The sequence below is a fragment of the Bubalus bubalis genome, chromosome 11 (genome assembly GCF_019923935.1).
Source record: "Bubalus bubalis isolate 160015118507 breed Murrah chromosome 11, NDDB_SH_1, whole genome shotgun sequence".
NCBI classification, from domain to species: domain Eukaryota; kingdom Metazoa; phylum Chordata; class Mammalia; order Artiodactyla; family Bovidae; genus Bubalus; species Bubalus bubalis.
Genome location: NC_059167.1, coordinates 82,612,337 through 82,636,770, shown reverse-complemented (window position 1 = coordinate 82,636,770; position 24,434 = coordinate 82,612,337). Strand labels below are relative to the sequence as shown.

Below are 24,434 nucleotides of genomic sequence, written 5' to 3'. Positions count from 1 at the left end.
CTGTCCAGTCCTTAGAGCCATCTCACTGACTTCCACTGCTTCCATCACACTTGGCTGTAGATCAGTATATGTGGCATATGAATTTTGGTTAGTGTTTCCTAGTTGTTTGAAAAACATGGTGTGAGCTGAACTGATGTCTCCTAGGAAAACCTTAGAGCTGGAAGAAATATCAGGCAGTGGAATTGGACTTTTCTGGATGAGGGAAAATGGGGTTTGCCTAAGGATTCCAGACTCAGTAAAGCCCCTTACCTTTTAGCTCATTTTTATTTAGTATTCCTGACTAGTTTTCTTTCCTTTGTTCTTTTTCCTCTCTGTCCCACCACCCCATTTTTGATGCCTCCAGATACACATTTCTGCTAACACCCACTGAAATTAGCAGGACATTTACTTGAGCAGTCAGAACACACTGCTGATACACACCCTCCAGGGAGGGCCTTGGATTCTCCGTGTGACACCACCAGCTCACAACTGTCGAGACGATTAGTACTGTAAGTGCCACTGCCATCCAGAACACAGCTAAGCCTGCAGACATGTGGCTAGGAACGAAGAGTGGTGGGGCTCTTGGAGAAGTTTTTGTTTTTTGGTAGAAGCAGCCTCTTATGCCTCTAGGCTTTCTCCTACACCTTGTTCATTCTGTTTGCCTAGAAAACATCCTGAGTTCTGCTCAAGAACAGCCCCTCCCATAAGAAGTAGCTCGGGCTCTGGAGCATTCCTACCCCTCATGCTTATTAACACACACACCCTTCCTGTACTGCCCTCCACTGCAAGCCTGAAGTCTTATACTCCTCTCCATGCCAGCACTTCCTCAGTTGCATTCAGGTTGTTTTACTTGTTAGATTCTTACTGGGTTGTTGGTTCTTGCGGGCCAGACCACTCTCTACCTTGTTTTCTGTGGCTCCCTTCCTTTTTTCCTCCCAATGTCTAGTGCACAGTAGACACAAACATTGTTGAATGAATATATCTAGGAATTTACTAACAGAAGAACTTATTCATAACCTCAGAATGTCTAAAATGAGATTTTTTTAGAAGTTACAAGATATTGTTATCTTGCAACTATAGTGTTCCCCCCACCCCCATTTTGCTTTTCTACAAGGAACATGTATATTACCCGAGTAATAATTTATAGAAGGTGACAAATCATGATTATCAGAAGCTGGGCAATGTCCACTGCCCTGCAGTACCAGCACACGGTCCTGGGCTGGGCCTTTTAAGACAGAAGTATGCCACGGCGTCAGGCAGGAAAAGGCACTACCAGCCTGTGAAACCTAAGGAACGCCAGGCACAGAGCAGGCGCCTCAAATTTTATCTCTGTATCTCTGCTGCGGCAAATCAGGTTAACAGCCAAGCTTAAACCAGGACAGACTACACCAACAATGACTTTAGTACCTTTACTGATTTTCTTTAACATTAATGCATGTGTTCCACTTTTTCAGTGGCCTACGGAATTTATGACTATGTTCAGCCAGTCTCCTAATTGCACGTTGTTTCACTGCAGAACTCAGAGCAGCAGCAGTGGGTACCGGCTGGCACAAGCAGTCCAGGAGGAAGGACCTCAGTGGCCTGGTTAGCTCAGGTAGGGCCTATTTCCATATTCAGTTTTCATGTCAGGAAAAACAGTGATCCCGAAGAGTTTTGTATCCTCTGTTCAATCCACTGTTCTACAACAGTAACTTAAAATGTTACTATAGAAGACGATAAAGATAGAGACAGGCCATTTCCACCTATCCTTGTTGTGAGATTAGACATGATGGCACATACTGAAGAACTGTCTTCCTGAGGAAATAAAAGACAGAAAGTGGTCTATAATGTTAGACTTTAAACGCATGAGATAAAGAATTTATTCACCACCTTCCTAAAAGAGGAATGAAGCTAAGAATTTCAGTTTAACTTTGGAAATGAAATTTGGAAACTCTTTTAAGACAAATATCAATATGAATTTTAAGTTGGATCAACAATGGTTTCTGTAGGGGCAGATCTTCAGTGTGAGGATCTCAGGTTAAGGATGTATGGAGCCCCAGGAAGACTCCGCTCTTACCACAGAACTGCTTTTGGACATGGCCTCTCCACTTGAATTTTGCTGTTACCAAACACTCCTGCAGAACTATTCATTCAGGCTCAGGGTTCCTGAGGCTGGTCTCCTCCTCCCTGCATTCCCTGCTGTGCTTTACACAGCAGGTTCTCAGCCAACAGTTTAGGCTTTCCCTAAAATTCTGCATGGAATTCATCAATATCCAATTTTAATAAATTTCCTTTCTACTTTTATCTATTAAACTTTGCTAACAGTGGTGTAAGAAGATGATATGGGTGTTTCTCCACCTGGCACACCACTCACGCAAAATAAATGGGCAATCACAGATTTTAAAACTTGAAAAGTAAGAAGACTAAATAACAATTCATGTCTATTTCTTTTAGTAAGTCAGCAACTATGACAGAAAAAATTTAGAAACCTCCTTGTCCAGAAGCAGGGCAGACTTCATAGTTCCCAGTCTGTAGCCTTGTATCTGCACCAGGATTATAGATTAACTGAATCAGAGTGACTAAGCCACAGAAAAGCATGAGCAGAGCAGGGTGTGATATCCTTATTCAGGAACTATCAGTTGCTATAAAAGATGAACCTCGGCCGAGTTTATTTACATTATATAGAAGAACCATGTATAAAGAAAAAGCATCAGGCTAGAAGCTCAGATATGTTACTTGTTTGCTATAACCTTCTAAACAAGTCATTCTTTGAATATAAATTGGTAAAATTCTTTGAAAGCAATTTAGCAATGTAGATAAAATTTAATATCTTAATACCTATAATAAATACCATTTCATCTACACAAATATACATACAAAGATGTTTTCCAGTAATTTTAATAGTAACAAAATAGGAAACAATTATTCACTAATGGGATACTGAGTGGTTAAAAAGTACCATAACCATAAATGAGATAAAATATAGTCAATAAAAAGTGATGTCTGTCTTAATCTGTTGACATTGGAAGATATTCATAGTACATTGTTTTTTAAAGGCTACAAAACAGCACACATGATTTGACTTTTGTAATAAAGACATACACACAAAATAAGTTTGAAAGGAGATACACTACCATGTTAATAGTGGCTCTTGCTGGAGAACAGGGCTTCATTTGACTTTCATTTCCTTCTTTCTACCTTTAGATAGTCTGAAAAGCTGGTTTGAATTTAGAAAAGTCAGTTTCTATTATAGATAGTTCCTTGAGAAATGTCAACTGTATACATATACACCAAACCATGCAATCCATGGAAAGGGTAGAAAACCTACCTACCTAGCAGAATTAACATGAGGGGTGAGTAAGAAGGCTAAGGCAAGGCTCAGAAACAGGTGGACCACACACAGAGCTGAAGCCGTCTTCGTTGCTTGGGTCGGTGCATCTTTTGCCTAATCTTCCAAATTGCCAAGCACGGTCAGACTTTTTTTTGAACTCTCCTAATGTTTAAATATTGGCAGCTTAGTCAACCAACTTTAAAACACTACAGGTTACCAAAGAAGACAGAGAGATGACAAATAAGGATGTGAAAAACGTGCAGTATTATATGACATCGTTTATATGACATTCCGGAAAAGCCAAAACTATATACAGTATGGAGGACAGATCATAGTTGCTAAGAGTTGAGGGTTTGACCCTAAGAGTAGATAGCAATGAGGGAATTTCTGGGGGTGATGGAAATGTTCTGCCTTGATTGTAGCAATGGACACGGGCCTCTACTTGTCAAGCCTCATGGACAGAACCAGAGAAAGACAGCAAGCTGTGTCCTTGGGATAGTCAGTTTGTAACCTATTTATTACATTCAGAACCCAATTTCCATATGATGAACAGCTCACATCCATTCTTCCACCTATTAGGTGGGAAGGATGAACTAAGTAGAGTTCATTCATTGATAGACTTCTCAATCTACAAACTTAATCAGCACTGTACTCTTCATTAAAGCAGTATCTTTGCAAATCACTTTATTAGTATACTTGAAATACTTAAGGATACAAGTTTACCTCACTCTGTATGTATATTTAGAAACATTATGTAAAGGAACTTGCAAAGCTAATTAACACTAATTTTTGGTGTCTTACTTCCCAAATCTTACCTTAAGGCAGTTTTTCTGTGTTCTAGTATTCAGGCTGTTGCTTTCCCCTGTAATCTCTAATAAACTACTCTTTTGGAATCCCCACAGTCTCTCATGGCATCAGAGGAGCTGCCACTTGTTTATGAACAATCTGCATGGAATGCGGAAGGGTTAGGCCCCTTTCTACGCCTGTGCCTCATGGATCAGAACTTCCCGGCATTTGTGGAAGAAGTGGAAAAGGAACTAAAAAAGCTGACAGGGCTGAGTGGTTAACAGTCTGTGTATCTACAGAAATTGGGAGTAATGGGAAAAAATGCTTCCTCCTAAGATTATAGAGAATAAAGAGTATTATTCCAACACCTTTTATCAGTTTTATTTTTAAAAACAGGTGACTCCACTTTTTACATCATTGCACTTCAGCAATTACACAAAACACAAGTACATGCATCTACCAATTACGCACCGCGTGAGAACCCTGCTGGGTGTGAAAATCTACACTCAATCAATGAAAAAATACAGTGTCAACCTCAAAGAATAACTAGTTGCATAGAATACCATGCTTTAACATTTCAAGATCATTGAAAACAAAAGGTAAATTATAAAAGTTTGCCTTAACTCAATGTACAATTAGGTTTTAACACATCAGTGCAAAAGGATTTAGGAATTTACATGATTTAACAAAAGAAAGAATAATCATTTTAAAAGCAATCATACATATATACTGTAATTCATTATATCCATTCAGTGAATTGTTCCAGCTTCTTATCAAAGTCATGTTAAGCCCTTAGAATTATAGATTTCAGTTTATATTACTCATCTTTATGTACCAGAACTGAACAGTTTCCTCATCTGACAACATACAATAAGGAATGAGTATCAGCAGCTTAAAAATGAAACAAGCATTTATTTTGGATTTCTCCCACCCCAAAAAATATAAATATATATATATATATATTTATATACTGTATATATCTGTATGTTTTGCAGAACTTTACAAAAATGTATCACTAGATGGCAGCAGTGCATTTTAGAGCTTTGCCAATTTAACAGCTGCATTAAGTAAAAAATGGCGCATGCATGATCTGACCCTCAGGGGTCACCTTTTCACTTCTATTTAAATATTTTAACAAAAAAATAAAATAAAAGCAACATTCACAGCACATCAAGCCCAAAATAGTTTACACCTTCTACACTGAAGCATTGTTTAAAATGTACCTGGCTAGATCACCCTTACAGGAGAGGCTAGATAAGGCATGCTTTAGACAGTCATCATGGTGCTGCTCACTTGAAAGGGGAAAGAACCAAAGAGGTCCAAGCAGAAAATTTAGCAGGTCCTGTTGCCACCAGTTTCAGGAACCTAAAGATCTGTGAAGAAAGTATTTAGAAATTAAAAGGGAACATGCACTATTACTTAATAGGACACCAAGCACCACATAAAGCTTTGGTTCAAACAGCATGCTGAGGGATGTGGTGTGAAATTCTGATCTCCATGTGCCTAAGCAGCAGGCACTCTGGCCCAGCTGGGCCTGGCCACCATTTTTGCCTTGCCCCCACAAGCAAAGTGGGACCAACTGGCCTCAGGAATAATCCCCCCTAAGAAGGTGACAATTTAACTTTTACCTCTTTTTAAAGAAGTAAAGTGGTAAGGTGATGCTTTGAAACATCATCCACACTCTGAAAAGCATCTATGTTTTACAACTCAGCTGAAAATGTTCCTTTCCAGCTGCTTCACTGGACAGACAACTTGTTCCATCAGTATTGGAAGCTCTGAAATCAACTGAAAGATCTTGCAACGTAACATGAGCTATTGAAGACTTTGTGATAAAGTCAAAAGAGGCACATTCATTTGAATATAACTTAAAACTTCTAAAGTTAGAAGTCCATACTTACATTATAAGTAGTATTTAATTTGTGTTTCTCTGGCGCAAGTTTTTATCTTTGTGATTGTTGGTAGAGTTGGTTTTCCTTTGGAGGAAAAATTGCATTACAAGAGTTAAACTCAAGGTCAGTAGCAACTTTTCAAAGTATAACACATGGAAATACAGGGACTCTCACTTACTGCCATCCCTGGTATAGTAAGAAATTTTACTGCACGATATTAATACAAAATTAATACACTCTGTGTAAAGTGCCTACAACCTTAATCGATCCTTTTGACTCCCAAGGCAGATAATACCCAGGTAACATGGGCTTTGATTTATAAACTATGACAAAAGTGAGTGATTAGTTTTTTCTCTACGTAACACCACTGTCTCGTCTCTTCTTAATTATATACAGGCAGTGCTGTGCTCTCTGGCACTTAACTAATTTGGGCACACTTCTGCCTCTGACTTCTTAGTCCCCAGCTCTAGGAAAGAGTGCAAATCTTGGATTGATTTGAAATTTGTAGTTTTGTCTCTCTTGAATACCCACAATTTAATGGAGCCAGGCAGTTTATCCATGCTATAGTCTAGCTTGAACAAAACCTGAAGCCTCAGATACAATGGTCATTTCCCCCACAGTATCAATTTAAACATATGGGGTGTGCAAAATTTTAAACATTTTTTTTGCATGGTATTCCACTTTATACTGCTACTAAGAACAAAACTGTACATACAGCCTGTCCTGGGAATCAAAGGGCTATCAGTCAGCTCCATGTCCAGCTAAGAAGTCTACACTGCAACATTGCTTTCCATTCACTGTCTTCCCCTACAATCTTAGCTATGCCCTTTAATTAAACTGCAAATATAAAATAACCCAACCAGAAACTACTGAACCAAAGTCCAACAAAGTACTTACATTGGCCCAGCTGGTTCATCGTCTACACAGGTATCCAGGTTTTAATAATCCATTGAGAGACAGGAGAAGAAGGGAGAAAACTGTGAGACTCTGCATCAGGGTTAATAGAACAGCAAACGGCAAGTGGCAAACATGGCTATTCATAGCATTTATTCAAGGCCATTCCATCTGGAGGTGCAAAACACTCATGGAGTTGTTATTTCTAGATTCAGGTTTTTAATGGCAGGTATGTTGTTTCAATGGTTTTAGTTAACACTTTGAATGCTTGTCATGAAAAACTGCAACTGTAGCGGACAGATAGGCTGCAATATTATTATACTCATCTTGTCCCCAAGTTCCAGTGGTTCACTCTTAAATAGATGAGAAGACAAACCAACATTTCAGTTGTAAAATCCTGCTGTTTGTTTTCTTGTGGTGAATGCATGCATAGTTCTGACTCAATCCTGCAATGTAAGATGGATGTGTATGTGCCACACGTTTAGCCACACATCCTCTCTTCCCCACAGGACACTGTTCTTGCTGTTCTGTAATCTTTACAAGAGTCTGTAGTCTGGAGAATAAGATAGAGGAAGCCACAACAGTTCAACCTAATAGTGGGTCAGTCAGGCTGGGCTGTGCCAGCAGCAAGTGTATGCAGACCAGAAGATGTTCTGTGACAGACCAGAGAAAGCTGAGTAGTGCTGACATCCCTCTAGAAAAGACTTCAGACAGAAAAACAGGCTCATTCTTGTGCCCTGGCCAAAACCAGAACCTGAACCCAGATGAGCCATGAGTTATCTCTCTTTTTTTTCTTTTAATCAAAACACTTACATTTTCTGAGTTTAGGTGCCTTCTTAAATTGGTATTTTCTGATTCTGATTTACCAAGTTTTTCTTCCCTGTTTCAACTAAGGGCAACTTGGTCCCCTTTAATAAGGGTTATATATGTGTGTGTATATATGTGTGTGTGTGTATGTGTGTGTATATATGTACACAGACACACAAGATTTTTTTAAAGGCCCATAAAGGTGGGGGAACAAGTTAAGTGCTCTTAGTTTCTTTTTATTTTACAAAAGTCAGGGAGACTAAATGATTCAGAACTGAAGGCTTCTAGAAAAACTCTCAGCAGGATTCCACAAGGGGGCTTGGTGCACATGAAGCAGTTATGGAGATTACAGTCTCAGTGTAGGCATCTGCAGGAGCACACGTCAGGAGTAATGTCTGTCAGAGGGAGACATTGCTCCACCTGTTCCTTCGAGGCAACGGAGAGGCAAAGCCACCGCCAGCACACACAGTGACTGGAGCAAAAAGGATTTCAAAAAAAACAAAAACAAAAACAAAAAAAAACAAAAAATAACAAAAACGGAAACAAAACTAACCACAAACCAATGACTTATCAGCCAAAACAATAGGCTAGTGACACACCAGTGTCCACAGGATTCTACTACTAGAAACAGCACACTATTGAACAGTACAGAGAACGAACTAAGACTTAGACACCCAAGACAGCTGTGCGCTGTTATACGGTGGAGTTGTACAGAGATGCATCGGGCACTGAGACACACGAGCCTGGCCTGGATCCTCCCTCAGCGCAACCGCCCAACGCTCTCAGCGTCCCGGCCACGCCAGCTCAGCTACATGCTAGGAACGAAGCACTGCAGGGACTGGCAGGAGCAGACTTAGAAGTATTTTTAGTGCTCTGGCTGTGTACCCGAAAACACAAAATTCTAAAGCAAGATAGCTGATTCAAGAATATCACCAATCTACTCCCAATTTTAAGAGGAAAAAAAGCAGGGGAGAGGGAATCGCGATCGCCAAGCTCATCTTTTCAAAGCGTGACGCTGTCAGCACCAACCGAAGCACTTCACACCATGAGCTTTTCTTTCTTCAGTAATGTGGATGTATGTACACCCTGGTGCCTGATTAATAACGTCATTTCCCAGCCCAACAAGCCGATTAACGTGCAAAGGGCTGCATGAAGGGGTTTTAGCAAGAGTGGCTCTGGTGTAGCTGCCACCATGCCTGCAAGTGGGAGCAGCTGCTGTTCACAACAGTGTCTACATCTCACAGCCCCTTCATCTCTCTCCCCAAATTCACTTTCACATTTACAAGGAACAAAGAGCCTCAAGTCTCCCATTTCCCTAACCTGAACCACTATCTGCAGTACCACTCTCTCTCTACAGGTCAAACAAAGTAACAACTTGACCTCTAACACGGAAATCGGGAGAGAGGGAAAGAACAGAACTACAGAAAAAAGGTACGAAAATTAAAGTAAATGAGGATTGAACAGCAAACTGAAATCCAAATTAGTTGTGAAAGTGAATGAAGTAAACTTGAAGAAAAGTGTTAACATTATGAACTGTGCATCGTATAGACTGAAGCGGAGATTAAACAAACTCCAAAAGCATGCATATCACTCACTTACCACCATGTTTTAAGGGTTTGATGCAATTGAGGGGGAAAAAAAAGAAGTCATAGTAACCGACAAGTATCAACATACCCCCAAACCCTCAGGCCAAAAGACAGCCACTTAAACAATGACTATTCTCTCCAGCTGGGTATTACAGCCACTGACTAGATGAGAGGAAGAGGGCTGGGGGATAATGGAAACAAGATGCTTCTGGAATCCATCTTATGAGTGAAGTTCCTGGTGGGGCTGCTGCACACACTGATTCCGCTGAGTGCTGTCTACCCAATCGAATGCACTAGAACCCTCACTCCCCTTCCCCCCTACATTGCCCCAGAATCTGGAAGGGTGCTCTGCGATGCCTAGTAAACAGCAGCTTACTTGATATACCACCATCTCAAAAAAGATGGCTTTAATGTCAAAATGAGTTGATTGGTCAAAGCTGCTTTTTCACTGCCTCATCTCACTGAGGATGAGTTTTTATGGTTTCTAAAACCACTTAAATTTTGCCAGATCTCAGCAGAGTAGCACAAAATCCAAGGAAGATTAACAATTACTTCCAATTTGCTTCCTTGTTCAGTCTTATTATATTTTCTTCACAAGGTAACTTGTTACTGGCTCAGATGACCCCTGGTTAAGAGACAACACGTGTTTTGCATATCATTTTTAAAATTCGTATTTCTTTCCCAACATTCCTGGCCTTTGTAAAGCTTCATATGCTACCAATGTTTTGATCATCTAACTGATTTTGGCACATTAGCTCTTAATTCTGAAGTGTCAGAGTTTGGATACATCACAGCCACTAAAAATGGTTCCCACAAAACTGCAAATATCTTTTGTACCAGTAACTTAAAGGAAAAGTGCCTATACTTGCTTATAAAGGTTATCTCCCTAATGGTGAATGTAGAAAACTCTTTTTGATGCCAGCACTTTTCTTAAATCAGCTTCTGTTTTCATTCAAGGTCAGTAAAATGTGCAGTAGAACTGAAGGCCCCAACAACTGAGCAGGCTCACTCCCCATCTCCTCAGGGTACTGGGGAGAGAGCTGAAAGCACACTCTAATCACCCTCTGGGTTCAGTCAGCAGGAAACCAACCCAGAAGGTGTGCTCAAACATGTGTCCAGCAGTAAGGTGGATGGAAGACTAGAGGGATGCTAGTTGTATTTAGTCTTTTTAGAGAAATATCATTTAACATTTTCAAAGAATGTAGTCAGGAGGTGAGTAAACAAAAAACAAAGCCCTCACTTGGCTCCATGATTCATCTGTTACTAAAAATATTGACGGTAAAAGGTGACAAGCAGATAATCTACATACAAGACAACCTACTGGGGCACTAATCCTCAAAGACACTATAATAGGGACCTAGGGGATTTAGATATAAGTTTCACTTACAAAATGTCCCAAAAATGCTCTACTTTTTCTAGTAGACAAAGTCATGGGCCTTTTTCTTTACCTAGAAAGCAGCTAAACCTTAACCCTAAGTATTTTCTATGTGAGAAATCTAAAGCAGTATTTGCTTTTCTAGCGAAACATAGCCTGAACTATGTAAGTTGAAATTCGTGTGTTTTTATACTTTTGTATTATTCCCTTAGTGCTTTTCTAATATAGTGCTGAGTTACCAAAAACTCACAAACTGCCCAAATATGAATACTATGACCTTTATATAAACTTTTTTCATATAAAAAAGGCTGAGTTAGAAATACATTATTGCTGTATCTTGATAACAATATACCCACTGGCAGAGAAAAAGCATGTCAGGCCTCTTTAAAAAAAAAAAAAAAATTTTTCACAATGGTATAAATACACAGAGCTATGAATGGTCATTTGATAGGTAAAAAATTTATCACCTCTAAAATTCCAAATCTGTATCAGGTATAATGTACCTCTTCATTCATTCCCAAAAGGAGTGTATGCATATATCTGTATGTAAATCTGAGGCAGGGCAGATGGGAGGAAAGCACATGAGGTGAGTTTGCTCTTGTGAATTGCACAGGAGTTGAGGGGAAACTGGCTAAAGAAGAAAAAGACACAGCATAAGGAAAAGTCATGGAGGAACTTTTTTAAAAAAATTACTTCCAGAAGAAAAGAAAAAAGGGGAGGGCAGGAATAGGGAGGAGTCTGAGAAAAAGAGGGAGGAAGACAAAGGAGAAAACTATGGGATGGAAATGCTCAAGCAAGGGCAAGGGACATGATAGAGAACGGAGCCTGGACCGTGCTGGCTATCAGGAGGGGAATGGAGACAAGGCAAACATTGCAATAATCCCAGTATCCCAGATTTTTCACACCAATTCAACAACAACAAAGTAAAAGCTGCTTGCATTACAGCATTTTTCTAAGACACTAGAGCAAGAAGGTTTTACTTTGCACTTACCCTGCAGTCATCTCTTACATAGGATTCATTCACTCTCCATAATAATTATCTTAAAAGAAGTATTTTTCCCTTAGGAAGCTGTTCATGAGTTTTGCTGGCCACAGATGTCTCTTATTAGAAACTCGTCCCCATTTGTGTTCAACAGCCATAGAGCTCTTATAAAAAAGATAGCTGCTGCCTTGGGCAGGTGCTTGCAGTTGTCAGAATCAATGCTAACCATTCTCAGGTTAGCATTGAGGTCTTCCATACATGCTGGGACAGCAACCTGCTAAGTGAAATGGCTTCCTGCAAAAACGACTCAAATCTCTGACAGGGACAGGCTAAGCCAATGTGTCACTCTGCCAACAGAGGGGCAGCCAGCCTTGTCTTAAAAGTCAAAAAATCAAGTTTTGAAGCTCATTTTTACCTTTTTCTACTGACTTTTTGCATCTCAACCTTTCCAAAACAGAAACCAAGAAAGGTGATATTTAACAAAGCAAAACCATTCAGAGGGAATGAAAAGGCTCTTTTCAGGAGTGAGATAAAACGACTCCTAGTAAGCCAACACTGGAAACACACTGACAGCCAACTCTTCCCCTTTACTCTCAGATCTAAACATAGGTACTCTGCTTTGGAAGTCCTAATTTGTAATAAGAAAGAGAAATTTCGAGAAACAAGCATTACTCATACACGATAAGCCTAAGAAAGCAGTTGTACTTCATAGAATAGCAGTTCTGTGGACCCAAGAGAAGGAAAGTAAAAAATCCCAGGAAACTCTTAGTTACACAGAACAAGCCCAGGAATTTACAAAGGCCCGTCTGCTTCCAGCTGAGTCCATCCCATTCCTCCATCTAGTTCATTGCTAAATGTACACTTGGATGGAAATCCAAATACACTGTTAGTTTCAACAAAACACCTTGTCACCAACCTCACTACAATCCTCCCTCTACCAAGTGCAAGCAAAGAGACTGAGGAGCTGCTGAGCAAAGAGGAAAAGGAGAGGTGGCTGCTGCTCTCAGACATGTCCTTCCAGAGAACCTGAAGCCACTGGCATGCCTTCAGGGCTGCACTCTTTCTAAAGGAGCACCAGACCTCCCTTAGCATTCTCCACTGACACACATGGCAGGCAGTGCATCCTGCTGGCCAGCCACAAGAACACAGACAGCTCTCTGGGGCAGGGCACAGCATTCCAGTACACAGCATGGGCCCAGAAGAGCCAGACTGGAGTTGACATCCTCCCCGTCACCCAAAGCTGGCCTCCACTGATTCTAGGGGCACACTCTTCCAGTCCAATCAGTGACAGACAAGTAGTGATCATGGTTGGCTGGTCAATTATTTGTTTTTGCTGATGATGTTATAGGGCTGGAGGATGGAGCTGCGGAGCTAGTTAGGAATCTGAAGTACTATGGGTGCAAGTCTTAATCAGTAGTCTCCCCCACCAATTACAATCACAGAGTTAGAAATGGAATATCCATAACAAAAAACATAAAAACTTCCATAACCTTTTCTGACTCTAAGTATGTCTATCAATCTAAGATTCTTGTTCTTTCCAATGCCTAACAATTGGCTGTAGTTCTGCTGCTATTGTTCACTCCCTTCTCTGACCCTGGGCCAGCCTGAGAGTGCCACCTTGGGCAAGGACGCCAGGCAGTACTGCTTAGCTATTTGTTTAACTGGGGGTGGTGATGCGTCAGATGCTCTCCACCATTCTTTGTGAGACAGACAAAAATGCCAAATGGCAGGGGCCTGCTTCACCAGGAACCTTGAAAACCTTCTGAAGGGGCCAACCAAGGGAACCAAAGGGTGACCTGTTCCCATGGCTTTTCCCAAGAACAGTTTGACTGGACTGGCGCAGTTACCTATAGGGGCTATACCAGGCAACCATGTGACAACCAATCAGATACCTTAAATCTGCCTGAAAAGGCCAGGTGGCCTGCGATCTTGGGGTGGCTTCTAGGCTTGACTTGGATTCTCCTCAAGCTCAATCTGCCTGATGATCTGTATTGGAGGAGGACAGAGCTGAACAAAGAGACTGACAACTGCCCATTCCCCACAAGGGGCCTGAAGGGCAGAAGGGACGGGGGTTCAAGAACACCCACATAGAAGGACTGAGCTAGTAATTATAGCTCAAAGTGGCTAATCTTAGGGGTAGGGAATGAGGAACCAGTATAAGAATTTTTCCTTCTCTCCTTTTGGGACTAAATCCCAACATCCTTATAGTCCTCTTTGGGTGCTTGGAAACCACCCCCAAGGAACCAGCCCCAACATTACAACTATTTTGTAGGGATGCTCTTACCGTCAGGAACTTCATCTGGCCTCTTCCTCTTTTCATATACAACAATGATCACCACAAGGATGATGATTTCTGCCAGAATTCCCAAGAAAGGCCAGAGTGGGGCCAGGTGGCTCCGTACCCTGAGGATGGTGACAACGGAGACAGAGCCAATGGAGTTGGTAGCATTACATTCATACTCGCCAGGGTCTTCTGTGATCTGGAGGTTAGTGATGCTCAGCTCAGTGTAATTTTCCCTGTTGATGATGATGAAGCGGCCAGAGGTATTGACAATATCCTAGTCAGAAGCAGAAAAAGTGAGAACACACAAAGATCAGAGTAGGTGAATTAGTGCCCACCACAGGGTGAGACTATTCTCCATCCTTAGCAAAACACTGAACGGGATCAGGGAGCAGTGTCTAGGGTCATTTTTGTCCAAGGAACTTTGAATACTTGATCACCGACTTCCCTTCAATCTCAACAACCAATCAGTAAGCTTCTAGCAGAATCAGGACCTCTCCAATTTTAATGACATGAAGGGACATCCTTCCCTGCAGACCCAGAAAAGATGACTTAATCTAGATGTTGTTCCAAACACCAGATAAGAACTCCATAACTAGAACAAGGATGGAGAAAGGGTGTGAGCTCCATGGTCAGGTATGTATCCAGTAATATCAGGCCTATTTGATTACTTCAGATTCAGCACATCTACTTCTCACTTGGTGAATTCTGGAAAGTTTCCCTAAACTTCCTCTAGAAACAATGCTAAGAACTTGCTACTAGTCAGAATGGAGGAAATTCATAACTTCCACTTCCTTTCAGAATTACAAGGTTAAAAGCAAGTTTAGTCAAGAGATATTTATGAATATATGCTACATGTTTTATATCTAACATAAGAGGAAGGTGAGAAAGGGAGAGCATGACATAAAAATGACCTCCAGAGGGAACCAGACCTCCAAAGGGATGGTTCCAGGAACATGTAAGAAGTGCCAACAGAGGGTATGTATACAGCCACACTGCACTGAGTGAGTGGACACTGCTGGAAAGAGTCAAGATAAGTTGGAGAAGAGCTAACATTTAAACTAGATTGTGGGAGAGGAGAGCTGACCAAGCAAGACAGGAATGCTCCAGGCATGTGTGGGAAGGCAGGGGTGAGAGCATGACCAGGGGCTTGGGTGGAGCTGGAACAGGTTTGCAGCGCTGATCTCATGGCATACTAGCAGGGGAAAAATCTGACTCTTGTGTCAGTTCACATGAGGCAACTAAAGGGTAACCAGAAACAGTAGAGAAGAAAGGTAAATATAATCCCCAGAATGATGTCTAGCTATAGCATATATCATGTCTACATTTAAGTATGGGTTTTGCTAAAATGAGAAATTAATAGCCTTCAAAATTAAGAGTTATTCTGTGAAACTTCAACCCTAGGATTTGAAAAGCTGCCAACTCCTCTAACTCCTGCTCTACTCATTCACTAATTCCACATTTCTCACTTATGATCTTTGGTCCACAAGCCTTCAAAGGGTTTTTAAAATTTTATTTTCAACTGGAGGATAGTTACCTTACAATATTGTGATGGTTTCTGCCATACATCAACATGAATCAGTCATTGGTATACACATGTCCCCTCCCTCTAAACCGTCCTCCCATCTCCCTCTGGATCCTACCCCCTCTAGGTTGTCACAGAGCACCAGCCTTTGGATTTCCTGCATCATACAGCAAATTAACACTGGCTATCTATTTCACATAATGTATATATTTCAATACTACTCTCTCAAGTCATCCCACCCTCTCCCTCCCTCTCTGTGACCATAAGTCTGTTCTTTATGTCTGTGTTTCCACTGCTGTCCTGCAAACAGGATCATCAGTATCATCTTTCTAGATTCCATATATGTGTTAATATATGATATTTGTCTTTCTGACTGACTTCACTCTGTATAATAGGCTCTAGGTTCATCCACCTCATTAGAACTGATTCAAATGTGTTCCTTTATCCATTATCTGTTGATGGACATCTAGGCTGCTTCCATGTCTTAGCTATTGTAAATAGTGCTGCAGTGAATACTGGAGTACATGTGTCTTTTTCAATTACAGTTTCCTGAGGGTACATGCCCAGTAGTGGGATTGCTGGGTCATATGATAGTTTTATTCCTAGTTTTTTAAGGAATCTCCATACTGTTTTCCATAGTGGCTCTATCAGTTTGCATCCCCACGAACAATGCCAAGAGGGTTCTCTTTTCTCCACACCCTCTCCAGCATTTGCTGCTTGTAGACTTTTTTGATGATGGTCATTCTGACCAGTGTGAGATGATACCTCAATGTAGTTTTGATTTGCATTTCTTTAGTAATAAGCAAGGTTGAGCACCTTTTCATGTGTTCTTTAGCCATCTTTATGTCTTCTTTGGAGAAATGTCTGTTTAGTTCTTCTGCCCACTTTCTGACTGGGTTGTTTTTCTGACACTGAGCTGCGTAAGCTGCCATGTATATTCTGGAGATTAATTTATTAATCTTTATTAGTTGTTTCATTTCCTATTTTCTCCCGTTCTGAGAGCTGTCTTTTCACCTTGCTTATAATTTCAAAGGGTATTTTTAAAGTACTATCATATGGAAGAAACTTTTGTGGTTCCACCACCAATTTACCTTGGTTAGTATTTATAATCTTTCTAAAGAACCTGGATTACATGATCTCTAGGGTCCCTTCTGATTCTGAAGACTGACAATCAACGAGGATGCCTGAAAAGTAGAGTTCTAGGCATACAAAGCCTGGAGAGGAATGTATGACATCCCATCTGAGAGAACAGGAGATTGGTCAAGCATTAATCAAGAGTCTAAAGTTTTGACTCTCCCAATACCATCAGGAGTCATCCCACAGATTGGAAAAGATGTTTCCTCTGACCTTTTCTGGAGCAGATACTGTCAGATTTCCGATGTCTAAGGCTGCCTGTGGGCCTCCTTAGATTGTCTCAATTCCTAATCAGTAATTTAATATGTTTTGGGAATATATAATACTATTAACTGCTCTTACTGCCTTGCCTTTCCCAAAAATCAAGAAAAATACATTAAGACCACAAGAACAATATTTTCTCTAGGATAAATGGACTAGAATAATAGTAAAATTTTAAGACTTGGGTTAGCTCTTCTTGGTGTCTTATCTTGAAGGCAAACAGCCAAGCCTTTTACCAGACAGCTTTAATAAATTCATGTCGGGATTCCATGCTAAGCAGAGACTATCAGTGCCCTTCAAATTCATGATATAACTATGACCCCAGAAAGGGTGACCCAAGCCATGACAGCTAGTATGGCAGGTTGCAGAAACTTGTCCAGATGTCTGGAGCACCCCAGGAGAAACTCCAGCAACCACAGACACCCACATATAGAGGACCAGGGCTGCCTCCTACTCACCACGAGCATACCATTCTCCTTCTTGTGCCATGTCCACTCTGGGTGGGGGTAGCCAACTGACTTGCAGTACATCATGGCATCCTGCCCTTCATTCTTGTTCTCACTCCGTTTATGGCCAGTGATGTCAGGAGCAGCTGTGAGAAAGTGTTGAATGCAGTTACCATGGGAGCCTATGCTGAACAGGATACAAAGCCCCAAATACTGGCTCAGAGCCCTGCTTCTTAGTCACTCTTTAAACCCACCCTCATATTCAGCTTTGATAACATGCATTTCAGGTCAGAACAGAGCAATGGAACCAATCCCATGCCCTAACCTCCCACCCACCAAAGCAGGTACCAGGATTACTATATGTGAAGCTCTACTAATAATATGGGTGGTTCTACAACCTACTGGAAGACAACACAGGTGCAACTGCATAAATTAAGCCATCCTTTAAAGAAATGCAAACAGAAGTTATTATCTTCTCTGCCAGTCATGGTTTTTTTCCTCACAACACCTGCATGAGCAGTAATTATGTATTATATCAAATGCTATACATTATGTTAAGAGAGCCTTGAGATCAAACACCTAAAATCAAGTCCTACTGTAAGGTATATAAAAGCAACGAATGATGAATGCTTAGAGAAGCTACCCAAGAATATCAATAGCCAAGGCTCTCCCAGAAAAGAGGAAATCCAGCAAACTAGTCTTCACAAGAGAAGAAAGAAATGAACAAGAAAGTCAACCAGTGTCTTATGAGGTTGTTTTAACGACTTAAGAATCTGATTTATACACCTGATTTGCAGTTATCTCAATGAACCAAATCTTGGGGAAATTTCTAGACATGCTGGAAGCTGTTGGTCTCTGCTTTTCATGATCATTTAGGAAGAAATAAACAGCATATGTGGTTTAAATATTAGATAAAGTTCAAGGACCCAAGAAGCCTGAGATGAGAGCTAATTCTTTGAATTTGGCCTTCTTTGATCTTAACTATAAATTCCCACCTTACCACATCAGTTCTACTAATCTGAAAGCAATAAAACTCAAAGTAGGCCAGACATCACTTTGTTGGCCAAAATGGGAAAGAGAATCAATAGGCCTGGTCCAAATTCCAGTTTTGTGAGTTATTTATTCTATGCTTGAATTTTATACCCATTATCAGATGGAGTTATTTCTAGCCCCTGCCTACATTCATTGTCTTGCATAGACAGATAGATGTCATTTTGAGACTGAATCCCATGTTTTCCTTCTGATTGGCTTGGTTTTTCTTGGCTTAAAAATAATCCAATGTCCTGCTCCTCTCAGACTGTGCTTCCTAGACCACCTCCTGAGGCACCTGGATAGGAAAAGAACGAGCAAGGCCCCAAGCCACCTCTACAACCTGCCAAATGAAAGCCTGGTCATTACCACTCAGTGTGAGGTGTTTTCCAGACAGGATATTATAAAGGAAATGTCTTTTTGTTTTCCCAGGCACAATTCCTCACTACAGAAGGGAATGAGTCAGGCGGGCTCAAGTTCTCAACATCCCAAATTTCTCCCACAGTGAATCAGTCACCTCTCAGGCCTAATGTTTAACCTGATCACTCTTCCTCAGAGCTTTCTGCAGTCGGTAAATATTAAGAACCTCTTAAGCACTCCAAGGAGCAAGCTCCACAGCATACTAACACACCATCATGGGGGAGCAGGGAGACACAATAAGCAGAAGAGCTACCACATTGTACCTCTAGTATGTTTCATTCATTGGACAAACATTTGCTGAGCACTGATTATATGCCAGATTTGTCACAGAGTGGCAGGGGAAGGCCTTTCTGATGAGGTGAATTTTAGCAGAGTCATGAAAAAAATAAAGGAGTAAGCCACATGTATCTGCAGGAAGAACACTCCAAGTAGAGGGAAAAGCAAAAGCTTTGGGGCAGAAGTGTGCTTGTTACATGTAACGAAGAGCATGGAGGAATTTGGCTGAAACAATAACCAAGGGGATGATAGTAAGAGATTAAATCAGAGAATAGAGCCTAGATTGAATAGGACTTTGTAGGACAATGAAATTACTTTGGCATTTACTCTAAGTCAGCTGGGAAGCCACTGGTGAATACTAAGTGTAGGTATGAAATTATCTGTGTGTTTTACCAGGCTCCCTCTGGCTACTATGTGGACAACAATTGTAGAGAGAGGATAGTGGAAATAAGATCAATTAGGAGGTTCTGAAAGCAATCCAGAAAGGGGGAGGGGGAGGTTTGGATGAGGGCAGCAGCAGTAAAAGGGAGGAATTCTGGATATTTTATAGGTTAATACATTTGTTAACGGACTGAATGTAGAAAGTGAGAGAAAAAGGAGCCAAGCATGACCCCAGTGTTTCTGGTCTGAGTAACTTCAAGAATGGAATTGCCAGTTACTGAGATGAGGAAGACTGCAGAAGAATTAGCATGGGTATTTTTTTGTTGTTGGTTTGTTTTTATTTTGTTTTGCTTAGGGATAGAGCAATGATGGTAGTAAAAAAACAGGAGTTCAAAGTTTAGGAAATGTTAAGTGTAGGACTTATTTAACATCCAAGTGAAGCTGTCAAGTAGGCAGCTGAATATCAAGTCCAGAGCTCAGGGAAATGGTTGAGATATAACTTTCAGAAATCAGCTTACATGTGATGTTTTTTTCCCACTTTCATTCTCCCTTGCCCCACAGAGAATACTCAACTCTATTTACTCTGGCCCAGTTAAGTGCTTCCCTGTTAGGTCAGTTGATATAGAATCTGCCTGCAATGCAACAGACCTCGGTTCGATTCCTGGGTCAGGAAGAATCGCTGGAAAAGGATAGGCTACCCACTCCAGTATTTTGGCCTGGAGAATTCCATGGACTCAATAGTCCATGGGGTCACAGAGTCCGACACTATTGAATGACTTTCACTTTCACTTACTTGACTAATTCCAATAGTGCTGTGAATTCAGCAACCTCAGATTTTGCCCTGGAGACTCATCCCCAAGATTATACATAAGAACCACTTAGAAGGCTAAAACCTGAGTTGGTTTATGGCTATACAGTCTAAAAAGCTACTATTCTTGAAGACCAAGACCTGGGTTTTGGTCTTTCACTCCTGCCTTGGTGCTCAGGTTGAAAACACCACACCCTCCTTTCATTCATCTACTCCAGATTCTACAGAGGCTTCTATTTACGGATGGGAAGGTGCCTTAAAGGCTATCAGATGCAGAGACAATAGGAACTTAATGCGGCCCTCCCCTCCCCCGGCCTTTGTTGGCCTTGTTTACAGAGTAAAGCCTGCAAGTTTTCATGGTTAGATCTACTGCTGCTTTCTCAACTCGGCAAAGAATACTGAGTGAAGCTTAGGAATAATATCCCCTCTTCCTAATGTACTCAAAAGAAAAATGCCCTGATTCTTCACCCTTGGATTGGTTGAAGTATCACTAGTACACTAGGCAGACAGGAAATTAACGCAGGTTACATCATTTTACCCTTATAAGGAATGATTGTAACAACTATCACTTCAGCCTTTGGGTCAATGAAGTAGGTCACTTCTCTCTGTTCTTTAGGGGAGCTGCTCAATCAGAAAGCCTGTTCTTGCCCCACCAGCTGAGCTAGATGGCAGACTAACAGCAAGAAAGGTAACTGAACTCTCAGAACACATGTCAGCAGTGGTCAAAGAAGGGGACTCTTAGGGCACAAAGTCTACCTCTTAAATAGTTCACAAATTATTTGATATTCTTCCCTTCAAGAGGTGGAGCCTAATTTCCCTCCCCTTGAGTGTGGGCTGGACTTAGTGACCTGATTCTAAAGAATAAAATATAGCATATGTTATACATACATATATTTATAAAATGTTTTTTAAATATGTATGTATATATATATAAAAAGGTGTACAACTTTGGAAACTAGTTCACAAAATACAAAGTGGCTTTCTGTGCACACATATGCTGTTTCTCTCTTTCTCCTGGTCACACACTCTGGGGGAGGTTAGCTCCATACTAGGAAGACACTCGAACAGGCCATGGAAAGGCCCACATAGTGAGGGATTAAGGCCTTCTGCACAGTCACTGAGGACTGCAGTCATCTAGGAAACAGATCCTCCAGCCCCAGCCAACAACTTGAGAGACCCTGAGTCAGAACCACCCCACTAATCTGCTCCAGAATTCCTGACCCACATAAACTGTGAGGTAATAAGTATTTGTTGTTTTAAGCTACTGATTTTGGGGATAACTTATTATGCAGCCGCTGCTGCTGCTAAGTCGCTTATCATGTCCGACTCCGTGTGACCTCATAGACGGCAGCCCACCAGGATCCACCATCCCTGGGATTCTCCAGGCAAGAACACTGGAGTGGGCTGCCATGGGATTTTCCAGGCAAGAGTACTGGAGTGGGGTGCCACTGCCTTCTCTGTACTATGCAGCAACAGATTAATATAATCACCCAATGATGCAGATATTACCCCATTTTTATAGATTAGAAAATTTAAGTTTGGTAAAGTTATTTAAGATCTAAAATTATACTGCTAATAAAAAGTAAAGCCAAAATCCAAATTCAGGGATGTCTGATTCCAGAGGCCATGTTCTTTGTTCTTTACCAAACAGAATGGGAAATAAACCAAACTAGAACAGAGTCCACAAACAATAAAAATATACAACATGCATTACTGGTAACTGCAAAGCAAACAATCTCAAATGTTATCTTTGCTTGCAGATGTATTAGAACACTCTAGACCCAAAGAGGGACGGATCTATTTGCTATAATTTAACTACTGTATAATGTAAAGCATCTTGGACTTCAGAGAAATTTGGCTCTATTGAGGCTTTATTACTGAGTAATCCAAGGTGGGTCATTTAAAATCCTTTGAGTTTCAGTATTTACTTCTGTAAAATGAGAATAAAATACTCACAATTCACAGAGGTCTTATGAGGATTAATTTACATCTCTCTATCAATCTAGCACACTATTAGAGCCCAGTGTCAAAAATAAATATTTAAATTTCATTTTCAGCCAGGAAAAATTTAGGCTAAGGCAGGTGTTATGAGTCCTAAGAAATCAAAGAGATGCTGACTATTACGTCTTCTCCCTGTTTGCTGATATAAACAGGACTCTCGTTTATAGCTCTAATAAAGTTTACTCATGTCAGATACTGACAAATTATATTGAATAATGGCCTATTTATATTGATTATGGTGCCTCGCCTTATATGGGCTTGCCATTTAATAAGGAACTACTTAATCGGGTCCTGTTGGTCTGCAGGTAGGTCTGAGGAGTTGAACAGAGCAAATACTGCTTACTTCACTTTACTTTTTCAAGAAGGCACAGATTAGGTAGCAAAGAAGTAATGAATCTTTAAAAGAGATCACAGACCCACTTGGAAATTAACTCATGATCTGGCCTTTTTAGCTACACACTCTAAATCCCATGAATTACTGGATGGACCCTTCCAGGGTCCTGATGAATGGCAACACTGGGGTTCCAAGTCTTAAGTTACCTACCAATACCTGACCCAATCCCATTATCTGGGCCTTTGGCTGAGGACAAAGGCATGCTCCTCAGTACCTTCTGTTGCCTAAGCTGCAGGCACTTAGAGAAAAACATCAGCTTCTCTGCTAGGCTGGTGGATGTACAGAGTGTCAACTTAGGCAATGGAGGTATTTTTAGTTGAAGCGAAGAACTGACTCGTCTGAAAAGACCCTGATGCTGGGAAAGATTGAAGGCACGAGGAGAAGGGGATGACAGAGGATGAGATGGTTGGATGGCATCACCAACTTGATGGACATGAGTTTGAGTAAGCTCTGGGAGTTGACGATGAACAGGGAAGCCTGGCATGCTATAGTCCATGGGGTCGCAGAGTCGGACACAACCGAGCGACTGAACTGAACTGAAGGTTAAATAAAGTTAATACAACAGAGCTGAGATAGGGATCAAGGTATGGGGCCCCTTACCTGCACTGCTCATTTAGTGCTCATTTTTCAAAGCAAATTCATAATCTTGCCACTCATTTTCAGAGAAACTCCATCCTTAAAAGATACTGTACAGTGTCTCATCATACAACACACTAATACTGTAGAGATGGTCTCTCTGCTTCCTTCAGGCAACCTATCAAATCCCAGAGACACCTCAAATTTTCTATAGGCAAAAACAGAAGTTTGGCTGAAGGTAGACAGAGAGTTAAGATCTACTGCTAGCTAAGGGCCAAGCCCAAGAAGCAATACAAGATGGCCGAGACAGAAGCAAGAAAGATGTTGGCTTTTTGGCTCAATAATTATACAGAGTAGATTCATCACTGACTGTGAAGACTAGAGCAGTCTGGGACTAGTGCTGCCTTCTGCGGACGAGGCTTTTCTTTTTCCTGCAGGTGAAACCACTGGGTAGGAGGCACTGAAGTCTCCACTAAGACACTATAATCATCTGGAGTGCTTTTAATAAGCCTGATGCCTAGGCCACATTTCATAACTTTGAAATCAAGTTTGGGAACCACTGCTATAACACCTTTCCTGGCCTCAGTGTCTGAGAGGATTAGAGGGAGTGTCTGAGGCAGGGAGATGTATGTTTGGAAGTACAGGGGGCACTGAGGTGACAGTCGGACTGCAAGGTTAAGAACCTGACAGTCACTATTAAGAAAAGAAGCTTAGGAATCACTTCCTTCACTAACCCAGCTTCTCATCTGTGTCCATATAAGGAAACCACAGACCTTTAGAGCCTTATAGAACCTTCAAGATCATCTACCTCAGCCTACTTCATCATATACTTGGAGAGTCTGAGGCCCAAAAAAGGAATATGACTAGTCAGGGTCATGGAAAGTTTTTAAAAAGCAGGGTCAGGATTAGAACCCATTTCTTCTCCCAGTCAACACCTTTACATTGTTATTTAATATGCTCTGAACACAGCAGTGTGGCATAACGCTTAGGAACATGTGCTGTGGCATGAGAGTGCTTGGGTGAGGACGCTGGCTCCGCTGGTTGACTGTCACATTCAGCAAGTCAATCAATGCCCTTGAGCCTCAATCTTCTCACCTGGAAAGTAGAGAGAATAATGGCATTTACCTCAGAGTGTTGTGAAGACTACAAGAGAGGAGCGGGACAAGTAATGTACTTGGCACAGTACCTAGCACACAGTAAGCAAGCAGTAACGTTAGCTGTTCTTAATCTTTTAACAATAAAGTAGGTCAGGGTAGCACCCTGAAGAGAGGAAAAGAACGAATAGGTATGGTTA

At 41.1% G+C, this 24,434-nt stretch overlaps 2 protein-coding genes across 7 annotated transcripts in view; one reads left to right on the top strand and one right to left on the bottom strand.

Annotated features, from left to right (window-relative positions):
* Nucleotides 1–4,442, top strand: part of REC114 (REC114 meiotic recombination protein) — a 189,711-nt gene extending 185,269 nt beyond the window's left edge. For all 4 annotated transcript variants that reach the window (XM_006061429.4, XM_044925350.2, XM_025296177.3 and 1 more), the window contains 2 exons: nt 1,496–1,573; nt 4,192–4,442. In XM_006061429.4, coding sequence (XP_006061491.3) covers nt 1,496–1,573; nt 4,192–4,356 — 243 coding nt within the window. In that variant the 3' untranslated portion in view covers nt 4,357–4,442. The remainder of the gene's footprint in view (nt 1–1,495; nt 1,574–4,191) is intronic.
* Nucleotides 4,441–24,434, bottom strand: part of NPTN (neuroplastin) — a 64,361-nt gene continuing 44,367 nt past the window's right edge. For 2 of the 3 annotated variants that reach the window (XM_045162122.1, XM_045162124.1), the window contains exons 5-9: nt 17,268–17,401; nt 13,893–14,166; nt 6,862–6,883; nt 5,974–6,048; nt 4,441–5,448 (exon numbers count right to left, since the gene is read on the bottom strand). In XM_045162122.1, the coding sequence (XP_045018057.1) occupies nt 5,988–6,048; nt 6,862–6,883; nt 13,893–14,166; nt 17,268–17,401 (491 nt within the window). In that variant the 3' untranslated portion in view covers nt 4,441–5,448; nt 5,974–5,987. The remainder of the gene's footprint in view (nt 5,449–5,973; nt 6,049–6,861; nt 6,884–13,892; nt 14,167–17,267; nt 17,402–24,434) is intronic. The other variant, XM_045162123.1, reaches the window with a different exon arrangement.